Source organism: Galeopterus variegatus, unplaced genomic scaffold (assembly GCF_000696425.1).
Source record: "Galeopterus variegatus unplaced genomic scaffold, G_variegatus-3.0.2 Scaffold244, whole genome shotgun sequence".
Taxonomy (NCBI): Eukaryota; Metazoa; Chordata; class Mammalia; order Dermoptera; family Cynocephalidae; genus Galeopterus; species Galeopterus variegatus.
The window spans coordinates 86,025-108,598 of NW_007726355.1; the positions used below are offsets into that span (position 1 = coordinate 86,025).

Sequence of the window (22,574 nt, forward strand, 5' to 3'; positions counted from 1 at the left end):
CATATACCTCACATAAAATCTCATTTTCTGTGAAAATTTTCTTTGGTACATCATGTAAGCACGTGGATATTTGCATCAAAGAATGCTGGTGATAACACTGCTTTGCATTTGTTTAATATTATACATTGCAGGTACTTTCATATATACACTTTAAGTAAACTGTCATAATTCTGAGAGTTAGACTCTATTGTTCCATTTTTCTTTAAATAATTTAGGGTGTATTAATTAATCTCTCTTGCCATTATTTTCATTTTTCTAAAATAAAAATTGCAGATTATGATTTAAATTGAGCTATAAAGTTATGTGAATTCTCTCTCAGATTTGATCTCCGCATTTTCTTATTGATATTTAAATATTCTACTCTATGGGATATTTAATGTCCAAAACATGAAATCTTTAAGAATGTCATTATGATTTGTTCTTGTTTCCTAATTAAGTCTCAGTATGGGTCTCAAACTTCTTTAGAAGCAGCTTTAGTTCAAACATATCTTGAGAGATCCACATGCATGTCTTTATGTAAGCAGAAAGGTTCCAGGAACCACTAAACCAACTTACAGTTCCCCAGAAGTTTCCTTAAGATGAAATAAACTCTACAGGGAAAATTCAGAAACTTGTGGAATTCTCTCAGGCATCAGACTCCCGTAATACCAGGTCAGCAGATGACTCTGGGTCATCTCCAATACTGATCCATACTCCAGGGGCTCTGAAGTCAGCAGGATGGTGGGAAGTGGCTCCTTGGTCCTAAACCTCTCCAGCTGTAATACCAGAAAAGTGTTACTGTTTATGTGTATAAGACCCATAAGATGCCAGGTCTCTATATGTGATATTTCTTCATTCTTTTCAATCCCAGAAAGGGAATTACTTTTTGGATCATAACAATGTCCTTGAATGGGTTATCTACACCGCAAGCATCATTTTTGTGCTGCCCCTGTTCGTTGGTATACCAGCTTATGTGCAGTGGCAATGTGGAGCAATTGCTATATTCTTCTATTGGATGAACTTCCTATTGTATCTGCAAAGGTAAAACCAGCTTGAATGATTACTACATTCTTTAAGTATAATTAATATCAGAAGAAAAGCTATTATAAATTGCATAAACTTATAACTGGCTTATTCCTTTTCAAACTGTTTCAAAATGTGAAGATAATTTTTTACATCCTATTAGGGAAAGGGTGGAGGGTATTCTGGGATTGAAAATGTAGACCAGGGTTTCTCAGTATTGAAATGATTGAAATTTGGGGCCGGATAATTCTTTTTTATGGGGAAATGAGGCTGTTTTGTATATTGTAAAATGTTTAGCAGGATTCCTGGCTTCTACCCACTAGATAGCAGTAGCGTGCACTTCACCCCAGTTGTAACCATCAAAAATGTACCCAGACATTGCCAAATGTCCTGTGGGTGCCAAATCAGCCCAGGTCAAGAACCACTGGTCTAGATACATCTAGATTAAATGTGGGAACTAAATGGGAATGAAAGTGTCGGCTTTTCTTGTTTTATCTGGTATTATTTGGTAAGAATTTACTTGGGATTGAAACACTCAAAATGAAGTAATAGGTAGTATGGGGAATAAAAGGTGCTATAAGAGAAAAAATAAGCCCAAAGAACCTAATTCTACAGAGGGAAAAAAAGCTGAGTTCCCCTACCTCTCACAATTGCTAATGTTGGCGTTAAATGTTGTTTCACATAATCTTTACAATAATAATAAGAAATATTATTACTTACATTGTATAAAAGAAGAAACCGATGCACTGAGTCAAGTAACTTGCCCGAGCTCTCAGCTAGTAAATCAGGACATAGATATTTAACCTAAGCCTTTCTGACCTCAGGGATCATGCTTCTTCCACTGTATCCTCTCCATTCTGTGTCGTGAGCACAGTGATGTAGAATCGAGCCTGGCCCTTGGAGAGGATATGGTATGGTGGGAAGAGCGGTGACCCAGAAGTCAAGAGGATGCAAAACGGGTTCAGGCACTGTCATTGCCTTGCTTCTGTCATTTTCAGTGATCTTGGCGAGTTACTGGACATCTTTGTGAACATAGCTGACGTGCTTTTCAGCTTTAAAATTTTGTGATGCCCTCATTTAACAAGTTTCTTTAGCCAAAGCAAAAATACAAGTTTTTAGCCAGATGACACACCCACTATCTATCCAAACATTTCACAATTCAGAATGCTTGGGAGCAAAAAGGAAATCTAAGATGGTCGTGAGGATGGGTGAATGTATATCGTGTGTTGTGCACCCTGCAGTGGGTGTCTTTGGGTACATGAGCTCATCTAATCAATCTCTACTTGATGTACCATGCAATTCTTCTAACTCCTTTATTAAGCATTTGGTAGCATTTTCTTTGATATTGGGAAGCTATGATTTTTCTTTCCTCCTTTGGTTGAAGTAATATCTGGGGTCAAATGGTAAAAGATAAACATTAAAAAGAAGGGGGGGAAAAGCAATTTGATGAACAGATTGAAAATAAGACTTGGTTATTCATGTATTCCCATGTTTTTTTCAAAATAACTGGCCTCGATTATCTCATCTGTGATTTATTGCATGGTAAATATTGTTACTGAATGAAACACACTTTGTCTACAAAAGTGAGTAAATATTTTAATATTTTGTTTGTTTTTCTAGATTTGAAAATTGTGGTATTTTCATTGTTATGTTGGAGGTGATTTTGAAAACTTTGTTGAGGTCAACAGTCGTATCTATCTTCCTTTTTTTGGGTTTTGGACTCAGCTTTTATGTCCTCCTGAATTTACAGGTGAGGCAGTTGCATCAGTAGTTGATTTTGTTGCTATGAATATTGGAAATATACATATTTTTTATTTATATATTTATTTATTAATATATATTTTTTATTTTTATATTTTTATTTATATTTTTATACAAATACATATATTTTTCACATATATATTTGTAAGCACAATGTATTTATGCTTGAATCTCAATGACCTAGAAGATTGACAATAACATAACAGTATTTGAATATTTTAGTTTTTTATGTGATAAAATTATTTTTATTGCAGAAAACAATACAGTCTTACTAAATGACTTTTTCCATTGTCAAAAGTTTATGTGTAATGCACAAGGATTTGTTGTATATGCGGGAAAGATCTTTTTTTATGACTTTACCACAGTTTATTGATATTTCTTATCACTGCATTTCAGTAGCATTATGCCTATGGCTTTCTTTTTTTTTTTTTTTTTTTTTCTTTTGTCTTTTTTCCGTGTCCGGCAACGGATTGCAACCCTCAGTGTTGCCCCCGTATCGGACCAGGGACCGGCAACGGGATCGCAAACCTCGGTGTTGCTCCCGCGCCTCGCTCAGCCAGTGAGCGGGAACCGGTCCGTATGTGGGATCCGAACCCTCGGGTGGGAGCGCCACCGCGCTTCCCAAGCGGCGCACTATGTTTATTGATATTTCTTATCACTGCATTTCAGTAGCATTATGCCTATGGCTTTTTTTTTTTTTTTTTTTTTTTTGTCTTTTGTCTTTTTTCCGTGTCCGGCAACGGATTGCAACCCTCAGTGTTGCCCCCGTATCGGACCAGGGACCGGCAACGGGATCGCAAACCTCGGTGTTGCTCCCGCGCCTCGCTCAGCCAGTGAGCGGGAACCGGTCCGTATGTGGGATCCGAACCCTCGGGTGGGAGCGCCACCGCGCTTCCCAAGCGGCGCACTATCCAGTGTGCCACCGGGCCGGCCCTGGCTTTCTACAAGTATTCTTAATATAATTTTTATCACTGTACTCTCCAGGAAACCTTTTTTCGTTACATACATTTTGCATTTCATTTTTACCTTCCCATCTTTTCCTAGGATGCATTCAGATCTCCACAGCTTTCTATACTCCAGACCTTCACCATGATGCTAGGGGATGTCAGTTACCGAGATACCTTCCTGGAGCCATACCTGAGAAATGAATTGACATATCCATTTCTGTCCTTTGCACAACTTATTTCCTTCATAATATTTATCCCAATTGTTCTCATGAATTTACTTGTAAGTAACTTATCCTTGTATTTTCTGTTTATTGATCATTGGGACACTTAATAATGATAGTTATTCTTAGCTTCCTTCATCTTTCTCCATTGGGGGTGTTGGGAAAGGGGCTACTACAAAATGCATTCATGCGACATTCATTTAGTACCTGGGTGTACCAGGCACAAGAGGCTCAGAGGATGCCAACGTACATTCACTTGGCAAATACTTACCAAGCATACCATGTGCTGTCGCAGGTTCTGGAAAACAGTGGTGAACAAAACAGACCAATACCCAATCTTTACATGATTACAAACTAGTCAGGAAGTTAGGTAATAAACAAATAAATATGTCTCATAATGTCATGGGGGTGATAAATTCTGTGAAGGACTAGGAAGCAGACAGAGTAAGGCGGTAAGATGAAGGTGTGTACTGCTTCGGGGTTAGGAAGGGGGTCAGAAGTTAGGCAGAGACCTTTATGGAGGGTATTGTCTCTACCCTCAAATTTTTAACTGACCAAAGATTCAAGCAGGGAAGAGTGTCTCATGCAAAAGGTGTCTGTGGCATTCAGGTGCCTCCTTTAACCCAGTCAAAGACTAGGCACACTCAGCAGACAGGAGAGTGCCCGTCCACATAGGATTCTCCAGAGAACCTGCTAGAACCATAAGCATCTTGGCCAATCCATCTATGCATGCATGCACACATTCAACCCACTTTTTCTGAGTCTGATTATGTACCAGAGACTGCACTAGTCATTGTTTCTGGAAAGAAAAAAAGAATACAGACTCCTTAGTGTTTTGATCCACTTATTTGATACAACACTAGAGTTTTATTTTGGTGACCTAGAAAAATAAAGGAAGACACTAGGAATGATAGAGAATGACATTCTTCTCTTATAATTGCTTTTGGGAGATAATCATCCAGAAGAGAATCTGGCTTAACAGGTATACAGGTTGGCATGTCCTGGAAGAAAATCAAACCCAACAGAGCCAAGACTGATGTTATCTTTCCTTTGTAATCTGCTACTGCCTCTCAGTAGCATCTGCTAGTCATCTTACTCAGATTTTTGGAAGATATTCTCCAGGCCACCCTCCCCCCTCTCCTTAATTCTTTCAATAACTGTTTGCCTCTGACATCTACTTCCAGTTGACTTGCACCCTCATGGTTCCGCATCTAAATCGCTGCAGTGGCCTGAAGGGTGTGTCTAACTAGTCTCCTTCTGTCTAATCTGTCCTACAAATTGTCACCACAGTGATGTTCTGATCATGAAAAGTTGGGCCCATTAATGGCTTTAAAAATTTTTTTTCTATGACTCTTCAAAAGCTTCAATCCAGTTTAAACTCATCAGCATGGTACACAAGGGTCCCTGTGATCCAGATCTTACTCTGATCTTACCCAACTCCCTATGTTCCCAGGATTTACCCAGACATGCAGGTCCGTGAGGGTGCCATGCTTTCCTTCATGCCTTCTGGACTCTGTTCCTCTTGCCTGAAACAACCTCTCACTGTGGGTTAACTGTTTCTAGGCTTTCAAAACTCAGCTCACACTTATCTCTCATGGGCAGACTTCCTTGACCAAAGCCCTACCCCCCATTACCTTACTCCAATTGGGTGTCCCTTCCTTGCGTTAGCATAGTTTTGAAGACATAAATCAGAAGAAGATAATAATAATAAAATCTACCTACTAGGTTATTGTGAAGATTAAATGAACTAAAAACAGTGCTTGGCATATGTGAAACATTTAATATTGATCTATTCTATTGATCTATCCACAAGCTCAGATGTCTTTAGAGCCCAGGCAAGCATCTTAAATGTGTGAAGCAGCTGGTATGAGACAGTTTTTTTTTTTTTTTTCCTTTTTGTCTTTTTTTTTTCGTGACCGGTAACGGGATCGCAACCCTCGGTGTCGCGCCCGCACCGTGACTGGCAATGGGATCGCAACCCTCGGTGTCACGCCCGCACCGCACTCAACCAGTGAGCGGACCAGTCTCTGTATGGGATCCGAACCCTCGGCGGGAGCACCGCCGCACTCCCAAGCACCACACTCTACCGAGTGCGCCACCGGGCCAGCCCCAAGACAGTTAGTTTTAATGGGAGCTGTTGTAAATGAGAGAGAATGCCCATTTAAAGGCTGCAAATTAAAAATCAAAAAACCTTATCTTGCCAAATAAAACCTACTTACTTACTATATATGGGTCTCAGAGCTAGTCTAAAAGCACTAGAAATTACTATCCTACTGTTCCTTTATTCAGTGAATATTTTGTTTCCCTACCGTGTGTTCTGCTCTGTTGTAAGGACTGGGCATACTGTGGTGACCTTGACAGACAGAGCCTTTCTCTTGTGGAGTTCCTTGACTTTGAGCTCCTTGAGAGCAGGCTCTGGCTTTTCCTCTCTTGTGCAATGTGCAAGATGCTGGCTTGGCATAGGCAGGGACTAAGTGCCTAAAAGTCAATGAAAGAATGATTGAAATGAGCTGGTTTAATTAGGAGAGTAGAATGATCTAACAGCTTCTCCTTACCTGATTCTGTCTGGCCATGGATTTCTAGAGGGGATTCTCACCAGAGCTTCACCAAGCCCTCAAGCATACGTTTTCCTGATGAGTATATGTGAGATATAAATTCTTTCATTCCTCGGTTTAATGTTTTAACTTTTTCATGTTGTCAATCACTCTTGTCTACCTTAGTTGCTAAACTCCTGGAGTTTCCAACCATGTTGCATGGCTACACCCAATTGCATTTTATATGACATCACCCCGTCCTCTCCAAAAAGAACATGTTTTTATCTTAAGTTAAAATAAATTTCAGATTAATTTATGTGTCTTAAGTTTTCATAACAGTTAAGATTACTGGACCCACCAATGTGGCTGATGTTGCAAAGGTGTATAGGCTTTGCAGTTTTCTGTAAGATGTGTTAGCAAAGCACTATGCAGCCGCCACTAATAGATCGCATGCCCACTCCGCCACTACTTTAGCCAGAGAGAACTTGCTACTGTTTGAATGTTTGTGTCCCTCAAAATTTACATTGAAACCTAGTCACCAAGGTGATGGTATTAGAAGGTGGGGCCTTTGAGAGGTGATTAGGCCATGAGAGCAGAACCCTAATGAAAGGGCTGACCTTATAAAACAGGTATGAGGGAGCTTGTTAGCCCCTTTTTTGCCCTTCGGACATGTGAGAACATATAAAAGGTACCATCTTTGAGGAATGGCCTTCAGCAGACGTTGAATCTGCTGGCACCTTGATTTCAGACTTCCCAGCCTCTAGAACTGGGAACAATAAATTTATGCTGTTTATAAATAACCTAGTCTAAGGTATTTTGTGATAGCAGCCTGAATGGACTAAGACAGACCTGAAGTGCATTTTTAGATGGGTCATTAAACTGTCATGATTAAATTCTGTGTTGTACTTCAGATTGGTTTGGCAGTTGGTGACATTGCTGAGGTCCAGAAACATGCATCATTGAAGAGGATTGCTATGCAGGTGAGTGTTACATTTATTTAAAACTTATTGAAATTAACACCGTTGTCACTGTTTGTGTATAAGAATAGCTGATTTTCTGAGAACGTAGTTATTTAACATGGATATTTCCTCAATACTCAGGAGTAACATCCTGTGTCCATTTGCTGTTCTGTGGTATACCTGCAATAATAAAAGTGTCAGAAATTATTTTTAAAATGTCCCAAAGTGATCTCAGCAGAGAAATTAAGAAATTGCCTGGGCCTCTTTTTTACGTCAACATGTGGCCAACTGGGTAGCTAACTGCTGGACCAAGAACATCACTGGCTTGAGGTAGTCTATATTATCACAGCCCTGCTGTTCGAAGGAGTTCCTGATATTTTGGGCATAGAATTACATAGTACCTACAGCATGTTTTATATTAAAGTTTTAACTGTGTCCATAAGCTCGTGTTCTCTTGTGATATCCCTCTGTTTTCCTAGAAAATTTGATGTAAAATTTGCTAGCATCAAAGGCTTCTGGACAGGTTCTTGTCTATTGAATCTTGTGAGGTATTGTCCTGTCATTACAACACAAAGTTATTCCTATGCTCCTAATTGCATTGTCTTTGAATTTCAAATTCAAATGGGAATATTTGTTGCTTCAAGACTATCTGGTGACCAGTTACATATATACATTTAGAAACTTAGGTCAGTTGAAGGGAAAGAAAAATCCATGCTAACATATAGCTTTCGATTCACTCTTGCCTTCTCTTTGCTTTTCTTTGTCACAATTCTTTGTTCTCTGATATTCATTCAGCTATACATTAGTGCTTATTTATTTTAAAAAAATATTGTAGCACATGGTATGTGCAAAGTGCAATACAATTTAGGGAGAACTCAGGGGAAAGAAAGGGATGTGATCTCTGAGTTCATTAAGTAAAATATGTCTATTTACCACACCAACTAAACATTCAGAGAATGAAGTGTCAAAAATCAACTTAGAACCATTCTTAAACTCTATGCTCTGTGACTTAGCTGTGTATTATGCAGAGACCTTGGAACATTTAGAGAACAAGGACATATGAATTAAGTGATTATCCAGTACAGACAAATAGATGCAAAGATAATTAAGAGAATGCTTTGTGGAGGAAGTGGGATGAGTCAGTGTTGAAAGGTGGTGGTATTTAAAAGGGCATCGAGACTGTTCTTGAAAGAAGGGGCCCGGCAGGAGTGAAGGGCCAACACGGAAGGAGGGGAAGCGCCTAAGGTGCCATCACAGGCCCCTTTCCTGAAAGGATGGCTCATGTTGCTCCAGATGATGGAGGGCTTTATTCAAAAACTTTAAGGAAAGACCTTAGCTTTGAAAGAAATGGCAGCAAATGATATGCTCAGGTAATTTTGTTAGTGAGTGGAGAGTTATTTTCAGCCCTTCTAAGGCATGGGGACACAGTGAAAATGGTATTTGAGAGGATCTGGGGGAAAAAAAGATGATCTGCTATTTTTTCTTGGTTAAGTGGTGAAAGCTTGGAGGAAGAACTGACGGGTGATTACTATAACGAAGATGGAGTTTAGGACTCCAGGTGGGTGGATGAGGAGAGGAGATATATATACTCTTGGCAGGCATGTCAGCAGTATCTCATAACTGTCCTAATAACTCTTTAAGATACCAGGGAAAATAAATAAGAAGAATAATATAAGCAACAGCTCCAGATAAAATGTTCTGGGGAAGCCCGCTAAACTCCAGATCAGTGGGGTTGAGTTGAAAAGCATGATCCTGCATGATGTTTACTCTGCTCCCTGAAACCAAACAGCACGGAGCCTAGTACCCTCATTTGTCAGTTCCCCATTTTGGATTAAGAACAGCATTGACTAGAAAATGAGGAAGCTATTTTCCCATTTGCTTGAGCTGTTTTTCAAGCAACTCTCTACACGCATTCAGAAATCTAAGTCTGAGCTCACAACACAACTGGGAGCAGAAGGGGACAGGCAGCCGTGCATTCCATGCGGAGCCATTTAGTCCTGTCACAGAATCATCTCACACACAGTGGGGACAGCACGTGCAGGGAGACATGATCATTATGGGAGCTGTCGGTTCCTCAGGGACAGGAGCTGTGAGTGTTTGGAGGGCTTGAAGGTGTTTGGTTGTTTTCTAACATTGGTATCCCCACTTTCCAGCACAGTGCTGGCAACTTAGACAGTACATAAACATTTATATCCTCACCACAAAATAGGAAAGGAAATCCGCAGAGTGCACCTTACCCTCAACATGGAAACCCTACCGGTTACAGGAGGTGAAGATGCCACCTTAGCCCAGGGGAGCCATGCTCAGTGGGTCCCCTCAGACCCACACCAGACTTCGGGCTTTGTTCGCCAATGTACCCCAGGACATGTTTGAGAGAGGCAACTGGCAGGTCCCATGCAGACAAAGAACAGGGTGAAGACTACTGTGTACCTTACCTATTGACAAACACTGGGCTTGAATAAATCTTTTTCAATCAAGTTTGAGTAAGTGAATAATAACATGTGGCCTCTGAAAAGTATATATGGCAAGGGGAAAGGAATGTTACCCTAAAGACCCGAGGAAAAATGGACCCCTGAAAATTATTATAGAAAAGGTCTAACTGGTATTTCAAATAAAATACAAGAAAACATAGCTTTTCTTGAGATGGGAAATATTGTGTTAAGTGGGGGTAAATGCTTTGCAGGGAAGCCAGATAGACAGTGTGCCACATGGGGGACACTGGGGGCTTACCATCTCACCATTTATGACTATAGATTGCTTATATAACCATATACTGGAAAGTGTATAATCTTAGATTTACAAAGCAGATTCACTATATGACAATTACAATAAACATATTTAAATAACAGACACAAAGGCCTATAAAAAATTAAAGATAAATTTGGCAAATGCAAACAAAAAAAGGTTGAACATATGAGAATTAAACTAAATGTAAACTCAAGGTAAAAACATTAAATGAGCTAAAATATTGCATCCCTGAAAATAGAAATTACACCTAGCATAGGTCATGAGTAAACCATTTTGCACCTGATAGCACAGCATGAAAAATTTATAAAATGCTCTTAAACATGCTAGTTCTAATTCATTTATTGCTTACCTTTCTGTTCTCCTGGTTAAGCAGCCCTTCTGCTCTCCTGCCCTAGGTATATGCCCATACCATTCCCATTTGCCACTTGTGCACATGTCGTAGGACATGTCATAATATCCCATGAGTACGGACTCTTTTTTTCTTCTTTATATCTCAAGTGTCAATGACAGTCCCTTACCAATAAACGCCTGTTAGCTTAAATTGCATCTCTTCTTTAAACAACTTGCCCTTGACTGCAGATCACTGCCTTTGTCTTGTGGACGAGGTGAGAGGCAGGGGCAGGTGACTGTGAGCCAGCAGTAAGGAAACCTGGCCAGCCAGCTGTTGTGCGTAATCAGCACATACGAGTCAGTTTTCATTTTGCTGTACTAATGATTGCATCTGTGCAGTCTAAAAATTCCAGATACTGATTAGTCATCCTATCAAATCCAAAATGCACTTTAGGTGGAACTCCATACGAGCTTAGAGAAGAAGCTGCCACTCTGGTTCCTACGCAAAGTGGATCAAAAATCTGTCGTCGTGTATCCCAACAAACCCAGATATCATGGGAAGTTATTAGTAAGTACACTTAATAAATAACATCAGTAATGTGATGCTGCTTGACATTCATTCATTGTGTTATCCCTAAGGGTGCCCTTTTATTGACTTTGAGCCTGCTCTGGCTGTGGGAAAGAAATAGTTGTGCTTTAAAAAAAAAAAAAAGAGTACATGATTAGCCCATGATGTGAAATCACAGGCCGTGGGAGGGAGACATTTGCTGTCCTCTTCCGGGTGGCTTATCCATAGCATCTGTGTTAAATACAGGCCACGTGCCTGTGAGAGCAGGTATCTGGTGGGGGGACCAGCCAGACCCTTTCAGTGTCTTTATTTCAGTGGAAGTACACTTTTTTTTCTCTAGTCACATGTCACTTACATTTATGTGTAAAACATATATATGTGTATATGTAGAATACACAATAAGGAATACACATAAACATACACACAACACACACACATGGGGAGTGCCCACTGTAGAAAATATATAAAGTGATCAAAGACTAAGCAAGGCTATTGGATTATAATGGAGAAGGGGCCATGCTAAGAGTCAGAAGTACTGGATGCTAATCCTAGCCATGCCTGGACTCCCTCCATCTCTATGGCTGTTCTTCCTGAGGTCTCTGCAGGCCAATTTTCCCTTGTGTAGTCATAAAATAATAAAGTCAGTCTAAGTATCAGTCTAGGCTTTATTCTAACTCCATGCAGTCTCCCTATCATGATTTCACTTGTATCCGTGGTCACAATTACTACCTACACACAGAACGTTAGCAATTGGTTTCTCTAGTCTAGAGCTCTCCTTTCATTTCCAGGCTATATCCAGCTATGTGTTTGTCATATCCGCTTGTATGTCTCAAAGGTACCTCAAATTCAGCATGTTCAAAACCAAACTTCACTCCTTCCACATTTCAGCCCCTCCTCACATCTCCTACAGGAAAAGACTGGAAAAGTCCCAGTCCTTCTCTAAAGTTCCTCAGTATAATTGAGGACTTCTGCAGGCCAGCTACCCAGAGTCCTGCTTGGCACCATGCTCTCCCTGCAAGTCCAGCCGGTTCCCATGTGTGGTCCATCTGACTTCCCAGGCAGCCTGTGCGAGTCACCATCTTCCCTGCCTGGCCATTTCACATCTCCCCTTGACCCGCCCCAGTCCACCCATGGTTTAAAAGATTCTAAGTTAAAACAAAATGTATTAAAATAACATTTCCGAAATTTCTGCAAATGAAATTTTGTAGGTATGTTCAGTTGTGTTAGAAAATGGTGCAGGGTGGTTATAGAGAATTAACAACTAATCTTGTATGGAACACCCCCTCCCACGATGGGCATTTTCATAGGAATTTATAAAATGATTCAGTTAAGCCCTTTCCTAAGCAATCCCCTGCCCCATTTTACTTCTACTTTGTCTGTACATTTTTCACTTTTCTCTTATAATGTGTGTATCATTTATAGCTCTCCACATGCCTGTTTCCCATAACAAACTGTGAGCTCCTTGGAGACCACATTTGTGGCTTATGAATATCTGTGCCTGCAAGCCTGGATCAGTGGCTCAATTTTGGCACATGTTTGAGAAATAGTTTCCCAATTGAATTCAGCTTGAGTAACTATTATGTTTTATTCCACAGAGTATATTTTATGATTTTTTTGGCAACCAAGAAACAAGACAAGAAATACCAAATGCTGATACATCTTTAGAAATGGAAATATTGAAGCAGAAATACCGGTATCTATTTTTCCTTCTATCTCTACTTGAGAAATTTAAAACCCTTAAATAATAATGCATGGTATGAGGTTATATTGTATATGGATGTTTATTTATTTCATGTATTACTCATGCCTTATCGACTAGTATATAATATAGCTAGTATACTGAGAATCATGAGACATTTTTAATACCCAGCAACTTATTTACTGCTGTTCACCTGTTTGCCTTCCAAGGGATAAGTGAATGAAAATTAAAATGCTGATGTTCTTACTATTGGGGTAGTATCATAACCTGCATTCTTTCTGAGCCATCTGAATTCATACAGCAAAGCCCTGAAAGCTTTTGAAGATCCCCATAGTAGTTGTGTGGTGGACATTGGTCAGGCATGACGGTTTTAGGGTTAGTTTACCTAAGTTTAAAGCCCTATTTGGCTACTTACTCTGTGACCCTGGGCAAGCTCCTTAAGCTTTCTGTGCAATAGTTTCTCGTCTTTAAACTGGGAACAAAAATAAACTGCCATTAAATAACAGTGTAACTTTGGGAAAATCATTTAAACTTCAAAAATATGTATTCCTTGGAAGGATTACAGCTACCATGAGGCTACAATCTCAGCAAACTAATCTGATATAGAACAGTTTTCCAGTCCCTATACTTTCCTATGCTCAGAAGGGCTAAAAGAGGAAATGAAAATAAATTCCTGAAATGTGTATGTTCTTTTAGGCTGAAGGATCTCACTTCTCTCCTGGAAAAGCAGCATGAGCTCATTAAACTCATCATTCAGAAGATGGAGATCATCTCTGAGACAGAGGATGAAGATAACCATTGTTCTTTCCAAGACAGGTTTAAAAAAGAGCAGTTGGAACAAAGGAATAGCAAATGGAATTCTGTGTTGAAAGCAGTAAAAGCAAAAACACACTTCCCTTAGCATTAGTTACCCAGATTTTCAGCAGGGTTTCCTATAGGGGGTATGAATGACTTACTGGGTCTAATTCCCAATTTGGAAAGAGTGAAGAAAAGCAGAAATCCAATTGATTTCACTACATGAAAGTGTGGTGCCTGCATTCTATTTAAAAGCAAACTATCTTTTTCTCTCTGTTCTGCCAGTCACTTGTATTGGGACTCTCCTTGCTGCTATGTTCAAGTTGGACTTTAATCTCGTTGTTCAGATGGGTAAAAAACTAATTTTCTAGGACACACATTTTTAATGATAAGGAGTGGTAAATGTAACTAGTAAGCTAGAATGCAGCAATACTGAGTTTCTGCTTGATAGTTATATAATATATGATGCTGCTATAGTTTGAATGTCCCCCAAAACTCATATTGAAACTTAATCCCCAATGTGGAAGTATTGAGAGGTGGGGACTTTGGAAGGTGATTGGATCGTGAGGGCTCTGCCCTGATGAATGGATTAATCCATTAATGGATTAATGGGTTACCACAGGAGTGGCATTGGTGGCTTTATAAGAAGAGCAAGTGAACATGTTAACACATGCTCTTGGCCCCCTCACCATGTGATACCCTGTGCCACCTCGGGACTCTGTAGAGTCCCCACCAGGAAGAAGGCTCTCACGACATGTGGCCCCTTAAGAAAATATAAGAAATATATTTCATTTCTTCACAAATTACCCAGTTTCACGTGTTCTAAGTGACAGAAAACCGACTAAAACAGATGCCTTAGGTAATAGTCTCAAGTATTAGCAATGCCTTAGATAACAGTCTCAAGTTTTAGATTGAGTTCTACCATTTGGAAAGTTTTGTGCTGGAAGAACCTGTGGGTGGCACTCTGTACTGTTCCTACTAGGATTAAGTGGCCCACCCTTCTTGCTGCTCCCAATACACCTCTGTCACTTTAAACCATACAATTGAAATACAAATGAATAGACCTTACAATATGCATGAATTTTACTGTAGATGATCTATATTATTTCTGTATTTTTTATTTGGCAATAATTGTAATAAATGTAAAACCTATAATAATTCCTCAGTGATTGTGTGAGCCTTTTATTGCATTTAGTTTTTTTGAGATTTGCAAAAACACTTCCATCACATATGCCCTTTTATCTTTTGATGTCTAGTGCAAAGTGTGAACTACTCACACGCCTCCTCACTGATCTTTTCAGGATCCTTCTCTTGTTTTATTTTATTTTCCCTTTCATCATGACTGTCACATTTATTCCCTCACTACTCCCAGGAGACACCCCCTCTAACGAATATGTCTGGCTACGTGTTTATCATTGTGTGTGTTGAACAGTGTTGTTTTGAGTGTGTTTTTATTTACATAGATGTCATTATGCTCTTATTCTGTTTTTTACTTCTTTCTACTGGATATTATGTTTATAGGATAAAACAATGATACCACATGACCATTTAGTACAAGGCCTCTCGCAGCTGCTTACTATTTCATGTTGTGCCCACTACATTTGACTTATCTATTCTAGAGATGGACATCTTGGTGGTCCTCACCTTCCTGCTATCATGCACATTCTCAAACATTCAGTCGTACAAAACAGCAGAGTGTTGAGTGACAATATGTGATATTCCAAAGCCAGGCATTTTTACATTTGTGGTCCAGCAGATCATGTGGCCTAGAGGCAATGTTGTACATGCCTTAATCTTCTATATGAAGATCTTAGTTCTTCATTTTCCTTAAAACAGAAAGGCTGGAAATTCACAATACAGGAGCAATAATCAAGGACCTCCTGATGATAAAAGCAAATGGTCTTCTTTGCCTTCACACTTCTGAAATTTCTGTAGCATTACACAATACAGATCTTCAGTCAACACTTACTGAGCACCAAGACTGTGTGAAGCGCCGTAGCACACCTGTGGTGGGGGACATTGAAATAAACAACCTGTAAGCTCTCAAGAAGCTTTCAACTTAATATGCCATCATTTACTTTGGGAAGTTCTCTCCTACTTTTACTCCCAAACACTGCATTCTTCTGCTTTGTCACTATTTTTCTGACTATTCCTTCTCTCTTCTCTGGCTGACTTCTCTTTTCTGCCAGTTAGCTTGATGTTTTTGTCCCCAAGGTCTAAACTTGACCCTCTTCCCTCACACAACCTCTTTACGATCTCACCATCATCATAACTTCACTTATGTATGTAGCTGACAAATTGATATAATCTCTTTTGCTCCTTCTCCCAAAGTCCAGTCCTGCATTTCCATAGTTCTTCAAATTAAATACATATCAATCTGAATTTGGGGGGATTCAAATTCAGACTGATATGTATTTAATTTGAAGGAGCCGGTTGGGGTAAACCAACTCCTACTGATTTCCTGTTTTCCATCAATAGTACCAGTATTCTCTCAGGTTCCTAGAGTTGAAACTGACATACTATGTTGTGTTAATCTTCCTAAAGTAGAGCTCTAAGTCTTCACATCCAGGCTAAAATCTTTAAAGATTTCTGTTTTCTTCATAAGTAACCCAATCTTTTTTAACCTGGCTCTTCAACCTAATTTACCTCTATCTTCCAGTATTCCGCACTTTAACAAATCAGAAGACCACTATTTCATCAAAACTCTTCATGATTTCCCATCTCCCTACCTCTAACTACACTCTCTTCCACCCAGAATGTCCTCTCTGCAACTCTTATAAAGCTCAGTTTAAATGGCACCTTCACCTTGAAGTCGCCCCCTAATGTTCCCAACTGATTGCCCTCCCTGCCTCCTGGGCACTGGTGTACATTGCCTTTCTCCTCTGGTGCTTCTGCCTGCTATGATGACCATGACTTACCACACCCCTCTGCCAGCTAGTGGGTAGACTCCCTGAAGTTCACGACTCACTATCATCACTGATATTCCCAAGTGATGTGAAGAAATACACCCTGTTTCTTTTTCTTTTTCATCTTGTGTAGCTCCTGGCACAGTGCCTTGCACATATGCATAATAGATGCTCAATAAATATGTATATACTTAAATTAGATAATGAAAATCAGTGAAAATAATATTACAAGCCTGAAAGAGACTGCAAAAAATTGGATCAGGCTGCTTCAAAAAAGTAGCTTAGTGTCCTGTTCTATTGGTACTGTGTCCTAGAAAAGTTGAATGATTTGCCTCTATGGGGTGGAAGAATCATTAAAACACCACTTTTCTGCCTCCCCACCCCCCACTTCAATCTGGGTTGCTGTTATTGTTTTTTTTACAATTTTTAACTATGGTTAGCATGGGCAATAGAAAGAGTTTGTGCTTCACAATAATACTGACTCTGATTTCTATTGGTTGAGTGACTCTGGATATGTCTCCTCATCTCTTAAATGGTGATAATAGCATACATTCCTTATGGTGTTGATAAGATTGGACAATATGCACACAGAGTATCTAGCTCAATAAATGTTATTTTGGTGTGTTTAAGAAAACTGACTTACCTGAGCTAACAGGAGTTAGAAAGGAATTTTCATAGTACCAATTACTCATAGAATCTCCTTGGAAATTAATTAAGCGGCAGCCTGATATATGCTGAAGCTCCCAAGTACTTGTGGATTCCATTAGCCAAAGAAATCCTGCAATAGGTGTATCTGTAGATTGGATATCCCCACCCTGCCCCCAACATCACTGGAGCTTAAATTCCACTGGAACTGTTGAGGGTGGGAAATCCTATTAAGGTAATTGAAAGGTGGGGACTTGAAGAGGTGATGAGATTGTAGGACCATGCCGTAGTGAAGGGATAAATAATGGTAGTCATGGGCGTGGTTCTGAGACCTTTAAAAGTAGAGCACATGAGAGGTTAGTCTCTCTCTCTGCTCTGCCATCTCCTGCCATGTGAGACCCGTGCACTGCTGTAAAGTCACCACCAAAGAAGACTCACTAGATGTGTTCCCTGGACTTTGGACTTCTCAGCCTCTGAAACTATAAACAATAAATTTTGTTTTCTTAGAAATTACTCAGCTCTATGCATTTTGTTATATGCAACAGTAACAGACTAACACAGTGTACCACAATAAAAACCTCACATTTGGAGAAAACTTTGATTAAAATAAATATTTTGGAACTCTTTTTAATCTTTATTTTTGCCTTAGGCTCAAATCACCAAACATCAAGGGAGCACCAACTCTCTGCAAGTCAGAGTAAATTATCATCATTGAGCATTTTCTAACCATTTTAGACATTTTGATGTGAGCAGATTAAATAATGATGACAAGAGAAAGGCTTATAAAGTTTACAACGTATCAGACACTGCTCCAAGTGCTATGTATTAACTCATTTGATTTTCAAGACCTATATATGGTAGGTACTATGATTACTATCACCCTCATTTTATGAAAGAAATGATATTTCCATGTTGAGTAGTTTCTTCAAATCATATTGCTGAAATATGAACTTAGGCAGTCTGCTTCTGGATTTTGTGTTCTTATCATGAAGCTGTACTGTTTCTTAAATACAAATTAGAGAAAAGAGCATTCTTTCCTCAGCAACTTTATACTTGAAAAGTTATTGAGTGGATATTTGCAATGTAACATTCCTAGGTAAGTGCCTTTGAAGGTTAGGATTCAGGGGACACTACAGACATAAAGCGAGCGTCCAGGTGCTGAGGCCAGGATGCCTGAGTCATAGGAAGTGTAACTAACTACTCTTTAGCTGTGTGACTTTAGACAACATACTTAAACTCACTCTCAAATGGGGATAATAAGAGTGCACACATCATAGAATTGTGCTAAACATTAAATAAGTTAATGCAGGTAAAATGCTAGGAATAGTGACTTGGCACACAGTCTGCACTCAGTAAATACTAGCCAATATGGAAGAGTAAATCGTTTGTAAAGATCTGGAAGAACAATTATTTATTTAAAGCATTTTTTCTCCTTTTATCCAGACTGAGAAAAGTAAGAACTACATGAAGACTATCTTAAAAATTCAGCCATCATATCATATTTCAGAATTTTTTCCCAGCTTGGTTCCCAAATTTCTCAAACATAATTTAATTTGTGCAATTGTTATCACCTCACTATCTTACCAAACCATGAGTGACGTTTTGTAAGTTGTGAAAACTCAAACAAGCATATTGCCTCTTTTAATAGGACTAAAATAGACACTGCATACCTAGATAGTCCTTTTCCTAGTCAGATATCTAATTTCAAGTGCTGGTGATTTATAAGAAGATGGTGAAAATAAAACATATCACTTGAGATCTAGATATAAATATTAGTAATTATAAGAACTCCCCTGGTTGTCTTTCTATCTGTTAAATGTGTTTAGGCCACAGATTTATTTTAAATGCTGATTTTTAAAGGGTGATGAGATTATAAAAGCACTTTGGAAGTTAGCTGCATCCTTTCAAAACAATTAATCATTGGCCATGGTAAGAAGCAATTTTTTTAGCCTGTCAAAATACATCTAAGATACATTTAACTCTAAATCTCAGCCAGCACCTGTAGCTCATGCTGGCCCAGGGTCTGGGACTCGGGGCCCCAGAACCCAGGTGACCCAGGTGCCTACCCTGTTGCCAAACACAGCTGCAAGAGAAGGAGTGCCATTAAAGTGAGACTGCGAGAACTGGGAACTGAAAAACTTCCTGCTGACATTATGGAAATGGTGTCTAACAAGCAGAATTAGTGCCAAATGACAAAGGAGTTGTCTCAGATTCTAGGGATCATCCTGGTTCAGTTCACTGTGTGGCTTCATGGTGGTTTAAACTTCACTCTGTTACAACTGAACCCTCTAGTCTGAAGTCTACTAACATTAACATCTTTAATAGCCTCATGCCTTCGAGCAAGAGCAGTGTCAGCAGGGAGAGGAGAAAAGACAGGAAGCTGCGGGCCATGCCTTGCAATTTCCAGCTCCAGTCCCCTCCCCCACCAAAAAAAGAAAAGATTCTAGCATTTTCACAGTTTCCTAGGAGACAAAAGGAGACTTATGATCCTGAGCTGTGACCCTACTGAGGTCAACAGTGCAAACTCTGAGAAAACCAGCGCTCTCTAGGGATTTGGTTGATACCGAGCTAGAACCAGAAGACCTCATTGAGGGAGATGTCTATTTTGTGCAGGAGGATCCATTATCTCAGGGAAACCTACATTGAACAGCTACATATAGTTCTGCTCATCCACCTATTGAGATTTATCGGGCACCTGTAGTCCAAAGGCAGATGGTGGTACTAATTTAAAGAGACTTCAATTTCAATTGCAGCAGAACAATATTTAGGTTACCAATAAATAGATACACAGAAAAACAAGGTATATAAAATGGTAGTTTTATGTGAATCAGAAGTGCTTATCAGGTTAAAGGAGACATAACTCTCTCTCCAGAGTCAAATCTAAAAAAATATGAGTGTTGAGAAAGAAAACTCTCAAAAGAGAAAGTTTTCAGTGGTAACTTCAGTTGTTTTTAAAATTTGATGAAGAAGAGGAGAAAGAGAATGGTAATTATGGCTCATGATCTGAAAAAGTGTCGCAGTATGTCAGTACCAGCAAACTTGAAAGGAAGGCTCACTTACACCTTCTAAGCAAGCTTGCAAGAATCTAATTTTGAAGCAATACTAACACTCAGGAATTTGTTTGAAAAACAGCTAACTATGCTGCAGCCCTGCACAAACCGTTGCTACTAAAACTCAAATTTCTCATCAAGAACTGCGGCAGGCATGATCCTGGGTCAAAGCAGGATCCTCAGCTTAAGTCCTCACGTAAGAGCTTTCACAAAAGAGGAAAATGTGGGGAAAAAATTAAATGGCTCATGTAGTGGACTGAATTGTGTCCCCCACTGAAGCTTGAGTTGTGTCCCCCAAGTTTTATGTATTAGAAACTTAGTCCCCACTGTGAACGTAAAGAGGGTGGGAATTCCTGTTATGTTAATTGAAAGGTGGAGCTAAGAGGTGATTGGGTTGTAGGACCAAGTAGTGAATGGATTAAAAAAGGGGGTCAGGTGTGAGGTTCTGAGGGCTTTAATGAAGAGGAGAGTCTGTCTTTCTGTCTCTCTGCTTCTACCATCTTGCAATGTGAGACCCCTGGGTCACTGTCACCACGACCAGATGAACTTCAGACTTCCCAGCCCCAGAAACTGTAAGCAATAAATTTTGTTGTTTTTTTTTTTTTTTTTTACAAATCACCCAGTTCCATGTACTCTGTTATAAGCAACACAAACGGACTAATACAGCTCATCAAAAGCAATCATTTTCCTGTCTACAGGAAACTCAGTAACAGCAAAAACTTGGCAAATCAATCAAGATCCATAAGTCTTGCAGACACAGATCATTGATTCTAAAGGAGCCAAAGCTGTCTAAAGAAATTATTGTGGAAATAAGACAAGAGCAGGGGCTGAAGACTGCACATATCTTTACCTTCAGGGCACCATAGTCAGACACAACATCTTTCAACCAGGTAAACATGCAAGTACTAAGATTTCTGGGATGCTAGATGGTGCTCCCAGTCCTTGAGAAACAGGGTAGGTCCTGAGAAGGAATGAAACCAATAAGCCAAACTGCAGTCTTCAATTAGAGACTCAAAGTCTCTTTCACTCCAGCAGTAGCTTTTGGTCAGCAGGCAGCTTGATGACCCAGATGGTTGCCTTTCAAATGCTGAGTGTGGTGCATAAAGCAGAAAACTCCTGGAGTGCTGTAATACTGAACTGTAAATATGTATTACTTACCACATTCCTGTATCAGTTTGAAAACTTTCCAATTATAAATGTGCCAAAAGTTATTTATTCATTTATTCATTGATTGAAATTTAAATAAGAAGGAAAATGCATTAAACTAAATTGTTTCTATACTCAAAAGAGTAGAATCCCAGTTCTGCCTTTAAAATCAGCAGCTACAGCATCACAGTCTAGTAATGGTCATCTCTGCGATTCCTTCTGTTTGTAAGAGAACAGAATGGCCCTTCTCTCCTCCAAATCACTGTAGACTTAACACTCAGTGTGCAAGATCTGACCACACATTTTACCATCCTATAACTGCTATGCTTGAAATGGATTCAACCCAAGCCAGTAAACGGCATTGCCAGTAAATGACCAACCAGAAGATGAGAGATTTTGAAAGTTTCCATCAACTGGTGAATGACAGTCCACAGAACTGTATCAAACCTTCGAAACATGGAACATGCTAATTTCATAATACGATGTATATTTCCTATATGACATGTCTAATTTTTCAAAATTTTGTTTTCAAAGTGGTATTGATAATTTTTTAACTATAAAGAAAAGCCAACGAGAGAAAAAGCTAAATTCTATTAAAATCTTTTAAGATATGCTTGATATTGCTGTTTTAAGTCCTAGCATTTCTAATAAGAATCGTTAAATGTGGTGATCTCTTTGTTATTAAGGATAATACCATGAGGGCTTCGATGATCTTTGCATGTGGAGGAGATTCATGGAGGGAAGTGTCTATGAAAAGCTGAACTGCTGCTTTGAGTTTTCTCCAAGATCATTACACAGTGACTATAACACACTTTAAAAACAGAGTAAAACAAGGCCAAAAGTGCTGAGTTGCTTAGAGTAGTCATTCTGTTTTATTTTTAATTTTTAAGGCTGTTTAATTTGAAAGCAATGCTAATGGAGCCAAAAGGTGAGGTAGGCCTTTCGGGTTTTGCACAGATTTGCTGCTTGGTTAAAATGTTAGCTACGATTTGGGTCCTTACATGCTTGGAAAGGCCGGTGGGAAAAACTCAAGATTAAACCACTTAGAACACAACTGCAAAAACAAGTACGATTTTTAAATGTTTTCATTTATTGTCACTAGTTGCTTTTAAATAAATATTTTGGGAAATTATTATCATAGGAAAATGCTATATGTGTGTGTATATATATATATATATATACATACATACATACATACATACATACATATATATATATATACACATACATACATATATATATATATATATATATATATATATA

At 39.1% G+C, this 22,574-nt stretch overlaps 1 protein-coding gene across 1 annotated transcript in view; it reads left to right on the forward strand.

Moving 5' to 3' along the window:
* TRPA1 (transient receptor potential cation channel, subfamily A, member 1) overlaps positions 1-14,089 on the forward strand; it is a 64,166-nt gene extending 50,077 nt beyond the window's left edge. Inside the window, exons 21-27 of the mRNA XM_008566474.1 lie at positions 851-1,020; positions 2,623-2,752; positions 3,808-3,990; positions 7,377-7,445; positions 10,957-11,070; positions 12,666-12,763; positions 13,466-14,089. Of these exons, the coding sequence (XP_008564696.1) occupies positions 851-1,020; positions 2,623-2,752; positions 3,808-3,990; positions 7,377-7,445; positions 10,957-11,070; positions 12,666-12,763; positions 13,466-13,670 (969 nt within the window). The 3' untranslated portion in view covers positions 13,671-14,089. The remainder of the gene's footprint in view (positions 1-850; positions 1,021-2,622; positions 2,753-3,807; positions 3,991-7,376; positions 7,446-10,956; positions 11,071-12,665; positions 12,764-13,465) is intronic.
* Positions 14,090-22,574: the final 8,485 nt, after the last annotated feature.